Consider the following 22,316-nt stretch of genomic DNA (forward strand, 5'->3'; position numbering starts at 1 on the left):
ATAGTTTTAAGAGGATCGGTACGTATTTTCGGCTGCAATGCTATTCAAATGGGGATTCATTTTTTTCGAATCCTGAGAAAACTAATAAGTATTTTTGAAAAATTTAAACGCAGAATGAAAGATTACGTTATTAGCGAGGGCCGAAAGTCCCTGAGAACTTCTATAATGTTTATTTTAATAAGTTACAGGGGTGAAAAACGAGAAAATTTAGTGTGATTTTTAATTTCAAATATCTTATTCAAAATAAACTTTTTATTTATTATAAGGGACTTTCGGCCCTCGGTAATAATTTAGTCTTTCATTCTGAGTTTAAATTTTTCAAAAATATTTATTGGTTTTTTCAGGATTCGAAAAAAATGAACACAATGCCGGGGTAATATTTTCCAAATCTATCTTTGTCTTACAACTCACTCAGCCGAATATAATATTGTCAGCATATATTGTCAGTCAGACACTGACAATCAGTGACAATTTTAAATATTTGACATTGCATCGGGAATATTTTAAGTTACTGATTAAATATTATTGATTTATAGTGTATTTGATAAATAATTGATTTAAGACGAGAACTTAATAAAAAGTTATTTATTGTGTATTATTTGTGGAAGATCCAAGCAGAAAATACATCAGGATAATATATTCTGTGATCCACGTATTTTGTTGTTAAAGATGTTCAAAATTGTAACCGTTCCATAATATCAATTTATTATTAAAAAATCACTTTTCCTCTTTTCTCGATTGAGTATTAGTTTTTGTTGTACAAATAAATTATTACAATCATTGAATACATAGTTAGTGAAAAAATTATCACATTTATTAACTGAATTAATAATTTGCAATTATAAAAATAACAGTTATCAAAGAACATTCAAAAGCCATCTCTTTAAATTAATGATGACATTTTCAAGTAAAATGACATGCTAGTAATGTTTACATATCCATACCAGTGTGAATTTTACTACACGTAATTTGCCGTGTAAAGACAGAAAAAGTAGGGATACACGTAAAATATTTGCGAATTACGTACCCATAGCCTTAAGGCATATGTTTTACTGACATAATAGTCTTGAGATTAAGTAGTTTTAATAATAGGTTTTATTAGTCATATTAGGAGAATCTTTAAAACTGCAATAAAACTAAAAGGTAACAAACAAGAATCTAATAAAACCAAACAGTCCGGAAGTTCTTCATAAAACTGATTAGTTTTAAAGTGAACTGAGAATAAACCATTTTAAAACTACAATAAGACAAATGATCTATTAAGATTAATTAGTTTTATTTGATACTCTTATTAGAAACTTTAAAACTAGTGACAAATGCATAACACTTTTAAAGTTCTGGCAGTATATCTACAAGGTAACTTTAAAACCATTATCTTCATATTTACCACAATAAAACCTTTAAACCTTAAATAAAACTAAAATGCTTTTATTGTGCTACTTGGGTATGCATTTTGACGTTGCGACCCTGACAGAAATTGTGGGGACATCTGGGGACTGTCTCAATTTGAATCGAACATAATAGGTTTGTTCTAGCAACAGTTTCAAACGGTTTGAAACCATCAGGGAATAGTGGACCAGCGCGAGTAGAGGGGATAGCACTGGTGACTGTATTATGTTTTCTCACTGACCAACTGTTCGCTGACGGTTTCTGACTAGTTTGACTGCTAGAACAAACCTATTATTTACCTATTGGGCTGACCAAGTATCTCCCTATATAAACAATGCCAGGAGCTAACGGAGAAGTTAATAATTGTATATTACTAGATATTGAGTTAAAAATTCCTTACCTGTGTCATTTTATCCATCTTCCCCTCCCAACTAAGTCTTTCGTCGTACAACGGATCCGCGTGAGTACCTATGAAGATAGGTTCCCAATGGACGAACTTCCCGTTCCTTTTACCCACGTGGAACACGTGCAGCCCTTGAGTCTCGTTCGCCGATTGCCATTCCTTGGCTTTCGGCACCGTATGGCATCCGGGACACAGCTTTTTATGGAAAGGTATAGCAGTACCGTTAGCCAGCATCTCGCGCAGCTGAGTCTTGTTCTCCGGTACTTGCTGGTTGGCACTCACTTCGAAAATAGTCAGAGGGTATACCTAAGGAGAAAACAAGGTCAATAAGCGTGTACAATTAAGGCATGTACATATGTATGTGAAAATATTTATATAATTTCAGAGTTGTGTGGACTGTATCAGAGGTTGCTAGTTCAAGGGAAATTAGAGAGGGATTACGATATACAGACAATATCTAATTACGTTTAAAAAAAATATTACCCAAGTCACTGTTTCACTCTCGCATCGATCAACGTTACATATGCAGAAACCGAGATATTTATGCTTTTTCTCATGAGGATCTTTCAGTGCGTCACAGTTTTTCGATTTCTTTCTAACGCATTAAATTGCATGTGACAGAAAAAAACGCACGTCGGTGATTACATTTCGTCGGTGACATTTATAACATTTATTCTAGTTGTCAATAGATGGCGCTATAATCGAAAAAAAAATATATTTACTAATTATTTAATATACTATTGTGTATCAATTTGGCAATCAAAGATAGAATAAAAATTTAATTTTTTTTAATATAACGCGGGCACATAAATTTGATACACCCTGTATATTGATTTGTAAATATTTATTAGAAGTTAGCTTAGAGGTTTCTCCTTAATGAATTTTTCCATGAAGAATATTAAAAACATTTTTGTAAATAAAAAGTGAAGTGAAAGTTATTTATGATTATTATTTTAAACCGATTGTTATTACGGGAAAGGTAGAAGCCATAGGTAATTAGTTCTTAGAAAATTAAGGTAAGGAAAGTTTGGAATTTTGATCTCTTTTTGTTTAACCCCGAGTAAATTGTGTAGAATTTCCCGAAAGTAATTATTATGATGGTAGGAATATTTTTGAAAGTATGAGTGGGTTCTTCGAATGAAAAAAAGAATGGGGAAGAAGAAATGTCTCTGATTGGTTTGGCAATTTGGAATGGGAAGGAGAGAAGGTTGAATTTTCAGATAGTTTTGGAAAGAGGGATTATTGTGTTACCGGCAGCCGAGAGGAGCAGTCAAAAGTTTTCGTGAGTAGTTGAGAAGCAAGTACTAGTGGTTGTGTTGATAGTGAGAATAGCTGAAAAGTGGAACGAGAGACAAATCAAATCGAGAAGAAATACCTCCTTGATTCTGTAAAGTCCAAGAGAGTAAGTTACAAGAATTATCGTTATTAAAATTATTTGTGACACCAAGTAAAAAAGATACTTGGGTCTCAGGAGATTATTGTTGAGAGAAAGAAAGGAGAGAGTTTTGGAGTTTATTGAACGAGTACTGGCAAAAAGAGGCCTGGCTTGTGTTTTGGAGAAATAGTTGCTGGTATGCTACTGAATTTTTGCTGAGAACGGAGAGGGCTTTGATTGGTAGCCTAACATAATCAACAAGGAGGAGCTGTTTGGGTCAAGAGGAGACATCATTGTGTGTGAATCAAAAAGGTCAGTCAATAACCTATGTGATAGATTTTCTTTATAATCAGAAGTTAATTTTTTTTTACGTAAAAGCATATGCATTTAAGATTCCAACATTTAAAAAATTTAATAGGAAGTATAAGTAATTTGCGAATACCAAATTTGTTTGTGTAGCTTGTTTTTTATTAAGGGTATCAAGAACAAAGCGATAAATATTTGTTTGAATTCGATTAAATTTATATGGTAAAAGTTTCTTTTGGACAGTTATGCCCACAGGATTTAATTGATAAATTTATAGAGCATTGCTTTTGATAATAAAGGTATTTGTATGTGTTTATTTATAATTTTTCTATTTATTTCCTTTTCCTATTTTATCCCGATAAGGATCAACTAAGAGATACTGAAGCCACGAGAAAGGATTAAGTATAACCTAAGAGAAATTAATTAAATTTTTTTTTACAAAAGGCACCCTGAGATTTTTTTTTAATATTTTTATGTATGATTTGCGTTAATTAAATAATTGATCAAATAAATAATAATTAATATAAAAGTAATAGAAAGCAGATCATAACAATATCTACGAATATAATCTGTTCAATTTATAAGACTATACAAATCAAAGAAAATATCATTTTATAAATGGAATAAACACAATTGATTTGATTTTATGCCAAATTGCAAATAAAATGTGACAACTGTCAGATTTAACTAAAATGTCATGTCACTAAAATGTATATTATCACGGACTTACCTTTTTTATATCATTTGTGACGCACTGAAAAATGCTCATGAAAAGAAGCATATATTGTCTGTCGCCTGTCTTCGCGGATACACGTATACACGTCACTGTTTGAGTTTTAAATTGTTCAAGTTGTGTAAATTGCAGTACTTTACCACGTGTCTGTTGCTTTCAAACGGAGAAGGCAGACAGCGATGCGTCCATCCCCGTCGAGAGACGGTAGCAGAGAGCGTATCTGTCGCCTGCAGCAGTCGACCATCAAGACGGAAAATCTTCTGTTGCAAAATTTAAGCAAGTCTGTCTTTGGGTAGGGATAAACTAGGAAGGGGAGACACTAGGTACTATTATTCAGGGTTGACTTAAGAATTATTTAAAACTAAGGGTAGCAATTATCGAAATAATACAGCGAAAAATATATTATTTGTCGCATGTGAAAATTGAATAAAGTGTCCATAGAAGGCATTTTTAGAATCACTTACTTTAGAGTGTTTGTTCTGCAGTGGCCCACTGTTTTCGGCGATCATAGCTAGGAACTTCTCTATCACACTTGGACTAGGATACAGTTCAATATCCGAGGGAAGGATGAAGTGAGTCTGCGCAGTCTCTCGAGCGACGTTTCGACCCACATTCACGGGATACAACAACTTTTTCTGAGCTTTGTACATATTCTCGCTGGAAACGTTCAGGAAGGGTGGTACCACCGAGCAGTTGTAGGTTTCGATGAATACGTTGTCGTGTTTAGGAACCTAAAGCATACATTTACTGTTATAAAATACTTTTCTTGTGTTATTTTCTGTTTATAATACAATTGTTATAGCACCTGGTAAAATTTTTGTTTGGACTAGAGTCTTACCTCTTTGGGAACGTGTTTCGTACTAAAATAAATATGGAAGGTCACCAATTGCTTGACCATGGGCGTGGTGCAATCCCTAAGGTACCCTATGGATTCGAGAGTATTTTCAAAATCAGTTCCTGGAGCGTGAAGGGCTATACTTATAGGTCCGTTCCACCGCTCCAGCAATGGCACTAAGTTGTCCATGAAGGAATAATCCGCATGAGTTGTGTATGTGATGCTTTCGTGACATCTGAAAGTGTAATATAAAAAATATATATCTTTTTAATCATTCACGAGTTCTAGAAAATGGCTACGGAAAAATGACCTATTCAAACTAATCTATAGTCTGTTTTTAAACCAAGAGGAGTAATTCAAAGTTCCCGCATCGTAAAGCTTGCTTGTAATTGGTCCAACCTCAGGCAAGTTTACTAAACTGTTATCAAATTTTGACACTAATGAGATTTACAACATTTTGACACAATTGGTATTTCATATGTTAGTTAAGTTATCTCAGCGATTTTTTGTATTTCCTGCGTTATTCCTTTAATTTTTAGATTTTCAGTGCGTTTTTTTTATAAAAAAACAGTTGTTTTTAGAACTCTTTAGCGACGTATTATTAGTATAATATTTATGGATTACCGTCAAAGGCCGATATGATAAACCAAAAAAGAAGATGTAGGTATTTGGTGATATTTCTAGTGACTTTCTTGGGTGTGAACCTGTCTTTTTAGTCTACTCCTCTTATTGGTTTAAAAACAAAGCTTAATAACATAATAGTTACCTGTGACTGACTTCAGCCGGGATGTAGTTGTAAAGTACCCAATAATCGCCTCGTTGTTGTATCTTTGGCACCAGAGGTTTGTCTACGCAATTAGTTACTTCTCGTACTCTATCTAAAATAGTAGGAATGGCTTTAGAAGAAGGTGAAACTTCTTCCGGTTCAGTTTTGTCTGGAACTTGTTCTGATTCCAATAAGTCTTTGGCCGCTACTACTTCCTTGGCGCTGTCTTCGTCTAGGACGGCGGGTACTTCCAGATTGTCAGTACCGAGAGCAGCTAGATTCCTGCCTGACTCCTGCATTTCCCTGATGACCGGTACCGCCGTGTTGGTAAACACGTGGATGAACAAGTATAGGGCGCAACAACCCACCAGTAGCTTGATGATGAACGATTTCCGGTTCGTATACATTTTGGAGAGGTCTAGAACTTAAAAATAAAAAGTTATTTTAGTGTACTAGAACAAACAAGTCATTTCAGTTATCTAAGGTTTATCGACACATTCTGAGAATCTTGTAAATTATGTAGATCTACATTATCGAGAAATTTGTGAGAAAAAGAACAATATCAATAGTAAAAGATGAAGCATTCCTCTACAGTATGAGATTAAACTTAAAGCTCAATATTGTAGTAGTCCATTAAAATGTTACATTTAGGTTGCCTTTCTTAGAGGAGTCAATTTTATTTTTTTAATGTGTAGGGGGGTTCAGTAGAAGCTTAAGTTCAAGTTTTTGCCCTCATTTCTTCTCTTCAAAAAAGCTAATAATTTTGGAAATTTACTTATATCAATATCTTCTCTAATGTTAATAACCGATTTCAGCATTGAGTAATGTGCCCAGAGAGTTGAGGCACAAACCGCTTTTGATTTATCATCGAAGTAGACTAACAGCGCATTTTCAGTAGGTTGTCTCACATTTTTTAAGCGGCACCACTTTTTAAAAGCATCGTACTGCTGCTCGTATAGTTTTCTAGATTTCGGTGGTAACAATTCTTCACCTACTTCGGCTGCTCTTTTATCAATATCAGATACACCTTCTTCACTCATGATACCAATAATTATCAATAACAATGTTTCTTTACAATGACACTAGTAATGACAATGTTTCTAAATTATAACTGTCACAACGCAATGTTACTATGGTAACTTATTTTAAAGACAGTTTATTAAATGAGTTGAAGAGAGAAAAAACTGATTGAAATTATTGAAATAATTAATAAAATCATACCGGAAGTACGAAAAGTATCGTATATACCTTGCGACTGAAGTACATTTAATCCTTCAGGTAAATTATGGCCCTCCCTGCGGTCGGGCCATAAACTTTACCTTCAGGATTAAATGTACTACTTCAGTCCCGCGGTATATAATGTACTATTTCGTACTTCCGGGCCTAAAGTGACAACTTCACTCCCTTGTGACAGGTACTAAAGTGTCACATTTAATCCCTCCGGGATTAAATATTGACGAAACTCCCGGAACGATTAAATCACAAACAAACGAATTTAAGGGATATTTTATTGAAAAATATAATTAATTAGAATGGTAATTAACGTTAATATTCAAATTAATATTGTGACAGTTCGTCATATTGACCAGTCTTTCCTGGGTTAATGCAGCAGGTAACTGACGAGTAACAGATAGGTCCTTTTCATATTGAACTGGTGTTTGTTTCGAAGATCCTGCGGAAACAGGAAGCGAGAATGAGGACTGTGGCATAACTATAGTGGACGAATCGGCGACTTGACCAAATATTTTATCTGAAATTTTTTGTTTATTTTTAATAGACGATTCAATATATCCCTCGGCCACGTTGGAGGATTTCCATCCTCCATGTCTCTTCAGCACGTCTATTGTTGCTCCCGAATCAGCTAACAAAGACGCAGATGTGCGTCTAAAACAATGTCCCGTATAAGACGTCGCATTTTCTAATTTCAAGAAAGCTGCTATTTGCCGTGGAATTGTACCAAACATGTTTTTTCCTACTACTCGCGTAGTACATTCTTTGTTGATGTATTGAACAAAAAATTTTGAATGAGTTGTCCCTGTCTTTCGCAATGCCACATATTTCCGAAATATCGCCACAAAACTGATGGCACTGTTTTCTGAATTTTTGATCACAAAATTTCGGTCAATTTTATTTTTGGTGTTTCTAATCGCAATTAGGAAGGAATCGCCCAAATCTCTCACATCGTCGATTTCTAAATCAACCAACTCTTTTCCACGACAAGCTCCCGCAACGCCCAAAATAAGTGCAACCTACAAAAAAATTGATTTCTTAAAATTTCTGAATATAAACAAATTTCCAAATTTACCTTAAGCATTAAATATTTATCATCCGGAGCCTCCCGTAAGAACTGATCTACCTGCTCAGACGTGAGAATTCTTGACTTCTTTGGCTTAAATCCCTCATTTCTTCTCTTCAAAAAAGCTAATAATTTTGGAAATTTACTTATATCAATATCTTCTCTAATGTTAATAACCGATTTCAGCATTGAGTAATGTGCCCAGAGAGTTGAGGCACAAACCGCTTTTGATTTATCATCGAAGTAGACTAACAGCGCATTTTCAGTAGGTTGTCTCACATTTTTTAAGCGGCACCACTTTTTAAAAGCATCGTACTGCTGCTCGTATAGTTTTCTAGATTTCGGTGGTAACAATTCTTCACCTACTTCGGCTGCTCTTTTATCAATATCAGATACACCTTCTTCACTCATGATACCAATAATTATCAATAACAATGTTTCTTTACAATGACACTAGTAATGACAATGTTTCTAAATTATAACTGTCACAACGCAATGTTACTATGGTAACTTATTTTAAAGACAGTTTATTAAATGAGTTGAAGAGAGAAAAAACTGATTGAAATTATTGAAATAATTAATAAAATCATACCGGAAGTACGAAAAGTATCGTATATACCTTGCGACTGAAGTACATTTAATCCTTCAGGTAAATTATGGCCCTCCCTGCGGTCGGGCCATAAACTTTACCTTCAGGATTAAATGTACTACTTCAGTCCCGCGGTATATAATGTACTATTCTATAATATATTGGTCGAGCGGCAGCAATCGTTATGCCGACCGCGAAAATCAAATTTAAGGTGAATGACCAATTTTGGTCTATTTTTATGTTTTCGAGGTCGCTGAATCCGAATATGAAGTTTATTTTTATCTAGATTTGGTGGAACATGTTCAAAAAACAAATTTTATACAAAAATGCCGAAAATCAGTTTTGATGATTTTTCAAATTTACCTCGCTGTATCTTTGGTCGCTGTAAATATTTCCTTTTGACAATTTTACTGTGTCATCTTTGAAGTATGTAAATAACAATGGAATTTGTCCAAAATGTTTAAACACATTAAAAAAGGAGTTGTTAGTTTTTTAAACATTTTGTCATCATATTTCGTTAGTTTCATGTTTACGTAAAAAAGTTGAGTGACAAATTTTTTAGTTTATAATTTTAACCAACACATCAATAAAATATAATTTATGAAGAAGTTTTTGGGAAAATTTTAAGACAAAATATACAATAGGAAAAAAGTTATGTTACTTCATAAACACGCGGCACACCCCAAAAGACGCTTGTATCTCGAGATCCTGACCACGGTGTGGTGAATGGCTAATTTTTATCATACTTTATGATTTTGATATCAAAAATTCGTTTTTTGCTCTTCTTAAGAATTTTGCATTTTGCGGTTGCGTCATTCTTCTTCTGAACCGGCAAACAACTTCTTGGGCCTTTTCTATATATGCTTAGGGTTATAAGTTTTATAGTGGGGAGAAAGGTCAAAAACAGATTAATAATAGCATAGGAATGTTGAAATCATAATAAATTGTATGAATAAAAAATATGTAGGTATAGATAGAAAAGTAAGCCTACTTGTTAGTAAGAAACTTGTTAAAATTTTTTTACATATTTTTTTCTTATTATATTTTTTTCTTTTTTGTTGGTCACTTGACGATAAAAAGTAATAGAGACAAAACTGTAGAAAATTTAATTTGCTACATTTTACGTTTAATTAGATTTTCCGTAAAATTGGTAGTTTACGAGATATAGAGCGAAACCCCTGTGCACCCCATTTCCAAGATGGCGGCCCTAAAAACTTGAACTTAAGCTTCTACTGATCCCCCCTACACATCAAAGAAATAAAATTGACTCCTCTAACAAATGCAAGGTATGGCTTAAAAAATGTAACATTTTAATGGAGTATAGCGTATTCGTCTGCTCTAAATATGTATCGAAATTTAATAGAATGTATAAATGTAGCGGTAATAGAACCCTTGGGAGAACAAATACAAATATATTAGAGTAAAGGTAGAAGAAAAAAACAGCCACACAACATATGGTTAAAAACAAAAGACATACAAGATCGGAAATACCACACAAGATACTGTAAATATGTCAAAAAAGCTGGGCTGACAGCAAATGAAACCAACCCAAACTCTTCCCACCGACACAGGAAACTCTACTGTCATCCTAAACACTTCTTACAAACACTAAACATTTTAGGAACTAAATACTGTATCCAGCAAAACCACTTATCCATCATTAAACATTGCATGTCCAACACTTATTTGATCTTCCAAAATTAATTCTAGAGACAAATAAATAATGGCCCAATGGATAAAAATAAAAATCACTCTTTCTACTACAGTCGAACCTGCTTATTAGAATACCTGTAAGAATATCCCGCTTTAAGGAATAAAAATTTGAGGCACCGAAAGATTTCTACTGGCCACCAATGATCGGTTATTAGAATATCCCGGTTATAGGAATACTATTGCTTGACACGAAGGCTATTCCAATAAGCGGGTTCGACTGTAATTGCCAATATAACCCGGTCTATATAGACATTTGAAATAACAAAAACTGCCGGAGAGCCAAATTTTGGTGGAGAGCTAGGGTATACCATAACAAATAAAGTATTAAAAGTCCCCATCGATCCCATGTGTGCAACAAAAGTTATTCGGGGTCAAAGGTCAAAATTTGAGATTTTTTGGATTTTTTTCGAAAACGGTAAGTTTTATAAAAAAGAACATTAAACGAAAGTTGTAGATCTTAAAATTCTCTACAAAAATAGTCCTTGCTATTTTTTCCCTAAGAGTTGCCGTTCCTGAGATATCGCGATTCTAAGAGTCACATTATACATGATATGCACACGTTTCCACACCACGTGTGAGGTAGTGTACTCGGCGCGTTTTTTTTACCTTGGTTTCCCCTGTAGGCCTACTTCACTAACTGTTTTGACAATTTTAGGATAATTTAAGGAAACAATACCGGTCAATTTCTAGATATTACCTTATTATTGATATTGCTATTGATTATTAGGTTAACTATTGTTTTCATTTCTTTAGATATTTTAATCAGATTCATATTCTTGAAAGTCTACTTCAACAGTCAAGTCTTCTTCGATTTCATCTTCTTCCTCTTGCTCTTGCTGGATGTTCAAAAATTGTTCAAATGTGACTGAGTCATTGATCTCTTCATTAAAATCACAAGAGTCTTCCTCTGTTGTACTAAACTGGACATTTGAGCAAGACTGACCTTGGCAGTTGGTACACGCTAGAGAACACAGCAACCCGACTTTTTTACATCCACATTTTTGGCACTACAACCTTTTTTGCAATTGCAAAAAATAATGTTAAGGAGTTTTTCTGGAGCAGGTGGGAGTAAGGTTTTAATCGGTTCCAGAGTTTTATCTATTAATTTCCAACCCCAGTCTTCTGGATTCAGTTCATTGCCTAGCCATGGTTGAACTTGATAATATACTCGATACAAACGTTGAAAAGCAGATGCTGATGTTGGAGGAAGACATGATACTTGTACTTGTTTCTTGTTTCGCGTATTTTTTACAAAAGTTAAATATCGGTATTTATCAAGACAACTAATTTTTTTTGAGCTCCATAAACCGCAAGAAAAAAGCGAATTCCTTCCGTAATTATTGTTTGCTGTGTGGAATCAAGTTCTGTAAAAACTTTACAGCAGTCAGTCAAATCTTTTTTTTTTCGAATAATTTAAGTAAGTACTGACGTTTTGCCTCTTCTGTACATTGCTGACGTAGTGTCTTAGCCGGTTATCGCATGTAAAAATAAAATGTACTTTTGGCGTTTGGGATAAGCCGATAAACTTTTCGAAGAATATATCTCTGTTCGCTGTTGAGCCCTTCCAGATTTCAGAAAATAAATAACTTTATCTACTGGAGTCCTTGCAGTAAGCAGTACTAACAAATCAACATCTTCACCAACTACAATTGTTGTGTTTGTTGCCTTAAATTTTTCAATTGCTGTCTCAATTATAAGGACATCTGCGTCATTTTTAGCTTGTTTCACTTCAATATTCGCAGCTGTTAATTTGTCAGTTAACATGGAAATGAAACGAGATTTATTATTAATGTTAGCGAAAAATTGTTGTTGATTCGCTGGAACTCTTATATTTTCATCAAAGATAATCTCGGAACCCGATGATGTTTTTGTAGTTCGACGACGTTGTTCTCCAGCTTTAATATTCTTTGTCGAGTCACTGTAGCCGTCAAATACCACTGTCACTGTAAAAGAAACAGATAATATGAACAAGACCTACGGACAATACTGTAGCAATTGTTTACGAAGGCCACGTGGATAGAGGAAATTCAGTTTGGGACTGATTATCTTTTGAAAAAATATTTTCAGAATAGTATAATATATTAATATTATATAAAGAGACACAAATATGCATTTATACTTGTCTTAAGTACCACATTATGTATATACGTGGCTTATATGTGCATATAATGTATAAAATATCTTTTAAAATCGCGATATCTCAGGAATGGTAACTCTTAGGAAAAAAAATGTAAGGACTATTTTTGTAGAGAATGTTAAGATCTACAACTTTGGTTTTATGTTTTTTTTTTGATAAAACTTACCGTTTTCGAGAAAAATCCAAAAAATCTCAAATTTTGACCTTTGACCCCGAATAACTTTTGTTGCACACATGGGATCGATATCGATGGGGACTTTTAAAACTTTATTTGTTATGGTAAACTCTAGTTCTCCACCAAAATTTGGCTCTCCGACAATTTTTGTTATTTGCCAACTATTTTGATGTCTAAGTTGACCGGATTAATATCTTTATGGAAGACTTCGACATCCGATCACTATCATCCACATCAATGCTCAAACCCACATGTTGGCTACGATATGTTGAGGATACATTTATCTTTCTTCTCTCGATTTTTTCAGCTACGTATGTACAAATGGGAAAAATAAGGGCATAGATCAATCTGAACTTAGTGTTTCTTGTTATTGTTCGGTCCGTTTTTATTTAATTTAGCTGTTGTAGTCAGGACCATTGTTAGTCTAAGCTTGATTTCTGAGGAGCTATCGCCATTGTTGGTTATCAACTTATCATAAATCTAATGGTCCATCATATATGTATTCCATAACGAATTTTTCTTTAAATACAACTTACTCAGCCCCCTCACAAGACAAAAGAACAATAAAAATAACAATATCAAATTGACTTATAAATGTTGTCTTCGCCACTTCATAGCTTCTGCGGATTCTAACCCCATTGTGGTATTTTCTAACGATACCGTCTACATACTCTTGAGAAAGTAACAATAATAATCATTAATAATACAACAATACCGATGTACCTAGTTAACTGAATATTTTTTATAATTATCAAGGCTCACTTACTTTCGTTCAGTAATTACTAGAAACTCTTAATTAAATTTAAGCTTAAACAAGCGTTTCTATTCAATTTTCATCCGGATGAACAATTGTTTAGAGATCTTTCGACATATCCCATCGACGATAAGATCTTGTAGATTGAAGATTCTACTATCGGCAACCATTTGTTTTTCTTTTCCATTTATTTCTTATAGTTTTGTCCATAAGACAGATGGTTGTGCAACAGTAAAATGATTGAATAGTATCTCCCTGACAATTTTTTGCTTATTGTCTTCAAGTGCATAAATAGTTCAGATAAATAAGTAAAACAATAACACAAATACTTGATCTTTTTAGTGGTAAATTAAAGCTTCGAAAATATTTAATTTTTCGCTCCTAATTGTTAATAACTAACAACAACACCGCTAACAACGACACCGAATTATTTTTAGGATACATTCTTCCTGTAGGTATATATTATTATCTAAAAAAACTTGCTCGATGCATGGATTATACCAAAGTCTCAATAAAAACAAGAAAAACAAGTCATTTCAACAAGAAAAACTCTTCCATCTTTCGTGTAGGGTATGATATTTCATGGATAACATCAAATGTAGACCAAACCAAAGAAATTAAGACAAGACACGTATTGAAATAGCACGTGTATCATTCATTAAACTTAAAAAGTTTCTTTGTTGTCGGGATATAAGGTTAGGGGACATCCATAAACTACGTCGTTGAGAAGAGGAAGGGGGGGGGGCTTGCTTATTTCGACGCAATACGACAGGGGGTTGGGGGGATATGAGTGCACATTCGACGTCGTTTAATATATTGGTACTTTTAAATTTGTCGCTATTGTCTCTATAAATATAATTTTTTACTAGCTTTTACCAGGATTAAAGTATCAGATATTCATATAAAAACGTATAGTTTTTGAAATGAAATTGAAAATAAAACAAAACGTTTACCAATAAATACACCTTTGTTAAAATTAAAAAGAATTCTCTTATAGATACTTTTATCGCATACATTTCGTTTTTATCAGTCACAGCCTTAAAATAATATTAGGTAGCACTTTTGTACAGGACAACAAATAATAAGACATTGTTCTTTGGGTTTAAACAAGCGCTTCTATATATACAGAACAACGTCTAGAAGCAAACAATATTAAATTGTTAATTCATTTATGTGCTGCATACTGTGTGTGAAAAAATAGTTCTGAAAGAATGAATGGAAATAAAATATTGTGTTCTATTTAGTTAGTAAGTCGTATTTACACTTAGAAAAGATTTATACGCAAAATCTTGGTCCAATTCTATTTAAATGCATTCATTTTTTTCGAATACTCAGAAAACGAATAAAACTTTTTGAAAAATTTAAACGCAGATTGAGAGATTACATTTTACCGAGGGCCAAAAGTTTCTGAAAACATCTATGATGTTTATTTTAATAAGTTACAGGGATAAAAAAAAAACAGAATATTTAGTCTGATTTTTAAGTTCAAAAATGTCATTCAAAAGAAACCTTTTGTTTATTCTAAGGGACTTTCAGCCCTCGGTAATAATGTAATCTTTCATTTTGCGTTTATATTTTTCAAATATATTTATTAGTTTTCTCAGGATTCGAAAATATAATGCATTTAAATAGCATTGGACCAAGATTTTGCGCCTACCCCCTTAATTGTTCTTGTTATGATACATTCGCAAATAAAGTTTCAAGGTTGATTAAACAAAAACAGAAATAACATTTAATTTTTTTAAATTACTGAAAGGGGGGTCGTGAACTACAATGACGACGTCGACATGGGGGGTGGGGGTTCGTCTGTAAACGACGAATTACGACGGAGGGGGGAGAGTATTAAAAAGTTCAAATTTTTTACGACGTAGTTTATGGATGCCCCCTTAGAACTACGCCTAACTAGGATGCCAATTAGGATGCTTCGGTGTTACGTGTTCTCTACTCTTCTTTGTGGCTTGGAAGCGTGGACATTAAACCAAGTCCATCTGAATAAGTTGGCCGCCTTTGAAGTTTGGTGTTACAGAAGAATCCTGCGAATATCATGGATTCAAAGAATGTCAAACGTGGAAGTACCTAGAAGGATAGGAAATCAACCGGAAATAATACTATCAAAAGACGAAAACTTGAGTACTTGGGACATTGATGAGAGGGCAAAAATACTCATTATTACAACTTATTATGAAAGGCAAAATCCGAGGAAAGCGAAATGTGGGAAGACGAAGAACATCCTGGCTTAAGAACTTAAGGGAATGGTTCGAATGCAGTAGTAAAGAGCTATTTAGAGCGGCAGTCAACAGGGTCCGCATTGCCATGATGATTTCCAACCTTCGATACAAGATGGAACTGAAGAAGATGATATTTTAGGAAATCACACTCGAGAAATAGCGGAGCTAAGCAGGAAAATTATAAACTGTATGTGTATCAGAGATGAAAACAACCAAATAAATATCGTGTGTCAAGAGTTGGAGCAACTTGAAGATTTGGCCCGAGAGTTCAAGCCACAACTTCAAGCCATTTAAGACCATAATGGAGGAGTAAAAACCCACATAAAGGGTATTTCAGAAACCTGCAAAAACTACTGCTCAGAATTATACAAAGACACTTCAAATGAGGCATCAGTGTCAGAACACAAGAAACATGCAATCAAAGATGCAGAATCATTTTACGAGCAGAAGTAAAGAAGTTTCAATCAACTAAGAAACAAAAAACAATGACATACCAGCAGAGCAGAGACTCTAAAATCAATGGGCGTGATTGACATACATAGATGTAGGATTCGTTAAAGACAATCGTAATAAAAGTCCGTGTGCTGTTTAACAGTTTTAATTAATAAAATAGATAACTAAATTATTGATACTATTAAACTGACGAAATGTAAAAGTGTTTGTGTAATTGCGACCAATTTTACGAGTTCACACAAAAGAAACTGTCTTTGAAATAATCGCGTTTATCTACTTAATATATGACCGGCTTGTCAATATATAAGTACGTCTTAAACTTCGTCCCTTCGATTATTGCCAAATACAATGTCTTTCCTCAGAATCTCAAAATCGACTGCCTCTCGCATCCCTACGCTAAAACAAATTCTCTTATATCTAATCTACCTTTTCCGTTTTAACCTATTAAAATTGGATCAAAGTATGTACGGACTTTTTCCAATAAACGAAAACCAATAAAATTAGTCAAGGCGGCTACTTATGTTTATCTTGCGTCTCAGCCAACTCCGATTCCCGATATCCAAGATAATCCGCACATGTGTTCTTATGCGTGAGACTCTTATTTCGTTTTCGTAATAATAATTAAGAAAAACTATCTACAGGAGTCTTAAAAATTAAGGTAAAATATTTACAATTCTACATAGATGTAATACTGGATATGCGCCACATGATATGGATCACAGATGACTGGCTGAGGAGTGTTGCGAATCAACCTTTATCCCTATCCATAAAAAAGGATCACTAACCATGTGCAATATTTACAGAACCCCTTATTCCTCATGCAAGTAAACTCCTACTACTCATAATCAATAAACGGCTAAGAACTTTCCAATTCCAGAGGTAGTCAAAGAACAATGCGGATTCGTACCTACCAGGAAAAGCCTGTTTAAATTCGTGCCTACAGAGGTCCCAGTACAGTTAGACAGAGGTCCCAGTGTACTGAAATCAGAAGTCAGAAAAGCAATACAGCAAGCCAAAGACAGTAAAGCACCTTCTTCTTCTTCTTTAAGTACCGTGCCCAAATTTTTAGGCGTGGGTAGCTTCCATAACAATTTGCCGATATCTTTCTCGATCTTGTGCGGCATGTAACAATTGATCTGCTGATAAGCCAGTCCATTGACGAGGACCAAATTGAAAGCACCTGGATCAAATTAAATCCCTGCCGAACTACTTAAACTTTTGAATGTGGAAAACATTACCTACACCACTTTCTTTAACAAAATTTACAACGAAGGAAAAATACCAGAAAATCAGTTTGATGAGTCACGCACTTAAGATAATTACGAATTATACAAAATTGAGTATTACTTCTATGCGAAAGTAGAATGGTTAATAAGCAATTTGGATTTAGAGATAGTCTAGGAACTAAAGAGGTACTATTTTGTGTGCGTGTTCTCTTACAAAAAAGTTGTGAGTTCCGAGAGAAGCTTGTGTTTGTTTCATCGACTTCGGTAAGGCATTCGGCCGAGTACAACACGATACACTTTCCGATTGCCTGTGGGCAGCAGGACTTGACCACTACGATATAAGACTGCTAAAATACTTATATTACAATCAAGTAGCCTCTATCCAAGTTGGAGCCATCAAGTTGAAAAAGCCATAAAATATACTGAAAAACTACCCATCAAACGTGGAGTACGAAAGGATTGTGTTTTGTCATCCAGTCTTTTTAATCTGTACTCTGAAGAAATCTTTAGAGAGGCTTTGAACGACAGACAAGAGGGAGTAAGACTGGGCGGAGAAGTAATCAACAATATCAGATACGCTGACGATACATTCTTACAGAAAATTTACAAGATATCCAGACATTAGTAAATCTAGTCAGTGAAGATCGAAGTATAATCGAAGGCAAAATCAATAGCAAAAAGGGACCAGGAAGAAGACGCAACTCTTGGCTTAAAAATCTACGACAATGAACGAATATGACCTCCATAGAACAATTCAGGGCGGCTGCTATAGGATTAAATGGGCAATTGTAATGGCCAACGTCCTTAAGGATACGGCCCCGTAAGAAGAAGAAGTCAGTGAAGCAAGTTATCGGAGAGGCCCAAAAATCAATATTTCAAAGACAAAGTGGATGGCAGTTAAAAAGATTAATGTAAATCAAGTTGTGCTTTCTTTTGATGGAGAGGAGGTAGAGCGGATAAACCATTCTAAATACCTTGGCAGTTGGTTAAATGTAAATTGCGACTCTGATGAAGAGATAATAACTAGGATCGAAATATCACGGAAGGCTTTTATGACCTGGAAACCAGTTTTACGTAACCGAAACCTGTCGAGAAATAAGTGGAACACTCAAAAAAGTTAAAAAAATAATTTTTTCAATTACAAATAAAAATAACTTCAAGTCTGTGCTTTTTAGTCAAAAATGGGACTCTGTGTTTTTTACCCCTGAATCACTAGTAAATGAACAATGGAATGTTTTTGTCGGCATTGTTGGGTCTATCTTTGATTATTGCTTTCCTATAGTCTCAGTTCAGCAAAAATGTACGGCAAAAAAATACTAAAAGCCTAATCAGCAGGTTGCTGCATGTAAGAATGAGCTAGACATCCTTCTAGTGCTTAGTAGGTCTGACAGGGTCTATAGTGAGGCTTACAAAATAAAGAAGCAGGAATACAATCGTCCCCTGAGCGATGCAAGAAGTGCTCATTATGAAGAACGTATAAATAACAGTGAAAGCAAATCGAAATGTGTTTGGCAGATTGTTAGGGAAATTAATGGTACAGTTACAGAATATGTCGATCAAACTTCGAATATTAGTGGTAAGCCTGAGGATATTTGTAATAACTTTAACAAATTTGTACTTCATGCATGTCCTAATTTAATAAAAACTCAACCTCAAGCCACTTTTTCATGCAGTATTCCATATAACAACAATTTTTTTTTAAATGTAGTAATGAAACAAAGGCTTACTCACAATCATTTAATTATACTTTGACGAACGGTTTCGATCTCTACATTATTCAGATCATCTTCAGGTCGGCGTTACAAGTAGTTAAATGCTACAATTCTTTAATTTTAACTTTAATTGTAGACTTTAATTTTAACTTTAATTGTAGTCTTTAATTGTTTTAATTTAATTTTAACTTTAATTTTAATTTTAATTTTAATTTTAATTTTAATTTTAATTTTAATTTTAATTTTAATTTTAATTTTAATTTTAATTTTAATTTTAATTTTAATTTTAATTTTAATTTTAATTTTAATTTTAATTTTAATTTTAATTTTAATTTAAATTTCAATTTTAATTTTAATTTTAATTTTAATTGTTTAATCGTAGCATTTAACTACTTGTAACGCCGACCTGAAGATGATCTGAATAATGTAGGGATCGAAACCGGTCGTCAAAGTATAATTAAATGATTGTGAGTAACTCTTTGTTTCATTACTACATTTAATATGGACTCACATATGCAACCCATTCAATATTTAAATATTTTTTTCTTATACCAGTAACTATTTCTGAAATTCTTAATATCATATCAAAGCCATTTCATAAGAGTTATAAATAGATTGAGATGTAATCACGCTCTTACTCCCCTTCATATGTTCAGTTTGGGTCTCACAGAGTCACCTAACTGTGAGTGTGGAAAAGAAGGTGATCTACTACATATTCTCCTCGAATGTTCCCATCAATCAGTAAATATAAACAAAGTTTATGGTAATCTTAATATTTTAAAAATTCCACTTCCCGTCTACCTAAACAATTTGATTTTTTCTGAAGATATTAATATATTAAAAACAATTTACGAGCATATCAAAAACTGTAAATATAAATTGTAGCAATATAATTAACCCTATATTTAAGTAATTTTGTTAAAACAAAACAGGCATGTTTGTTAAAACAAAACAAACATGTTTGTTTTGTTGTTATTTTTTTTAACCCTCTAGATTTAAGTAATTATTGTATATTATAATTGAAAAAAAAAAAGAAAAAAAAAGAGAGAAAAAAAAAACAAAAAAAAAGAGTAAAAAAAGAGAAAAAAGAGAAAAAAAAACGAAGAAAAAAAACTAAGAAGATGTAAACCTCCGCGAAGTTGAATCGGGTTTATGTCTTAGCGTAGTAAAAAAAACAATTAAAAAAAAACAATTAAAAATATATAAAAAAAATGTATATATACAAAAAAAATAAATATATACAAAAAAAAATATTTACATCCAAAATAATGTATTTATTTAGATAGTAGTATGTTAGTAGTTTATTATGTACATATATTTAGAGTTAAAAATACAAAAAAATTCCTCTGATTGAAAAAAAATATTTGTTTTTAAAATAAAATGTCTGGCTAATTGGCTCAGCCAAGGCCATCAAATTCATACAAAAAAAAAATATCAAAGCTAAAAAATAAAAAAAATTTAAAGCACTCATGGGAGTGCCGACAGAAGTGAAAACTTCTTATAGTATTTAAATTACAAGCTCAATGCTTTTCCACATCCAAAAAGAAGTGCTAACCTATATTATATAAGCGTTGCGTACGTTATATGCTATTTATGTATACATACACATAATATATATTATGTACGTATGAAATTTATTTCGGCAAAGTGATGACGGTCGCAAACTCAATACTATTTTCCTATTTAAAAAGTGCACAACGTCCCTACAGAAGTTTTCACTTTAAAAATGTATTTCGTCAAACAATGATAATCGCTAATTTAATACTTTTTTCCCATCTAAAAAGTGCACAACGTCCCTAAGAAGTTTTCATTTCAAAAACTTATTTCACCGAAGCGATGACGGCCGCTAATACAACACTTATTCCCCATCTAAAAAGTGTGTAACGTCCCTAAAAAAGTTTTCGCTTTAAAAATTTATTTCGTCGAAGCAATGACGGTCGCGATGACGGTCGATAATTCAATATTATTCTCCATCGAAAAAGGGCACAACGTAATACCTACCTAAAGAAGATTTCACTTCAAAAATTTATTTCGTCGAAGCAATAACGGTTGCTAATTCAATACCTCTTTCCCATCCAAAAAGTGCACAAGGTCCCTAAGGAAGTTTTCATTTGAAAAATTGATTTCGCCGAAGCGATGGCGAATTCAACACTTTTTCTCCATATAAGAAGTGTATAACTTCCCTAAAAAAGGTTTCGCTTCAAAAATTTATTTCGTCGAAGCAATGACGGTCGCGATGGCGGTCGATAATTCAATATTTTTCTCCATCTGAAAAGGGCACAACGTCCATAAAGAAGATTTCACTTCAAAGATTTAATTCGTCGAGGCAATGATGGTCGCTAATTTAATACTTTTTTCCCATCGAAAACGTGCAAAACGTTCCTCAAGAAGTTTTCACTTCAAATATTTATTTCGTCGAAGCGATGATGGACGCGATGACGGTTGTTAATTTAATACTTTCTCCCATCCAAAAAGTGCACAACGTCCCTAAAGAAGTTTTCACTTCAAAAATTTATTTCGCCGAAGCGATGACGGTCGCTAATTCAACACTCTTTGCCCATCTTAAAAGTGCACAACGTCCCTAAAAAAGTTTTCACTTCAAAAATTTATTTCGTCGAACAAATACCGGTCGCTAATTTAAAACTTTTTCCACATCTAAAAAGTGCACAACGTCCCTAAGAAATTTTCATTTAAAAATTTATTTCGCCGAAGCGATGACGGTCGCTAATAGAACAATTATTCCCCATCTAAAAAGTGCACAAAGTCGTTAAAGAAGTGTTCACTTCAAAAATGTATTTCGTCGAAGCAATGACGGTCGCTATGACGGTTGCTAATTCAATACTTTTTCCACATCTAAAAAGACCAAAACGTCCCTAAAGAAGTTTTCACTTCACAAAATTATTTCGTCGAAGCAATGACGGTCGCGATGACGGTCGCTAATTCAATATTTTTGCCTATCTAAAAAGTGTACAACGGCGCTAAAGAAGTTTTCACTTCAAAAATTTATTTCGCAGAAGCAATAGCGGTCGCTAATTCAACACGTTTTCCCCATCTAAAAAGTGCACAACGTCCCTTAAAAAGTTTTCACTTCGAAACTTAATTTCGCCAAGGCGATGACGGTCGCTAATTCAATATTTTTCCCCATCTAAAAAGTGGACAACGTCCCTAAAGAAGTTTTCACTTCAATAATATTAGTATTATTATACGTACATTATAATAATACACG

The 22,316-nt window shown here is 33.5% G+C and overlaps 2 protein-coding genes across 5 annotated transcripts in view; both read right to left on the reverse strand.

Annotated features, from left to right (window-relative positions):
- LOC126890563 (cilia- and flagella-associated protein 251-like) overlaps positions 1-22,316 on the reverse strand; it is a 438,236-nt gene that overhangs the window by 82,126 nt on the left and 333,794 nt on the right. The gene's annotated exons all lie outside the window — the stretch shown is intronic.
- Positions 1-22,316, reverse strand: part of LOC114328246 (beta-1,4-glucuronyltransferase 1) — a 228,063-nt gene that overhangs the window by 6,651 nt on the left and 199,096 nt on the right. For both annotated transcript variants that reach the window (XM_028277038.2, XM_050659605.1), the window contains exons 4-7: positions 5,808-6,231; positions 5,045-5,276; positions 4,671-4,937; positions 1,790-2,098 (exon numbers count right to left, since the gene is read on the reverse strand). In XM_028277038.2, coding sequence (XP_028132839.1) covers positions 1,790-2,098; positions 4,671-4,937; positions 5,045-5,276; positions 5,808-6,214 — 1,215 coding nt within the window. In that variant the 5' untranslated portion in view covers positions 6,215-6,231. The remainder of the gene's footprint in view (positions 1-1,789; positions 2,099-4,670; positions 4,938-5,044; positions 5,277-5,807; positions 6,232-22,316) is intronic.

This window comes from Diabrotica virgifera, chromosome 8, assembly GCF_917563875.1.
Source record: "Diabrotica virgifera virgifera chromosome 8, PGI_DIABVI_V3a".
NCBI classification, from domain to species: Eukaryota; Metazoa; Arthropoda; class Insecta; order Coleoptera; family Chrysomelidae; genus Diabrotica; species Diabrotica virgifera.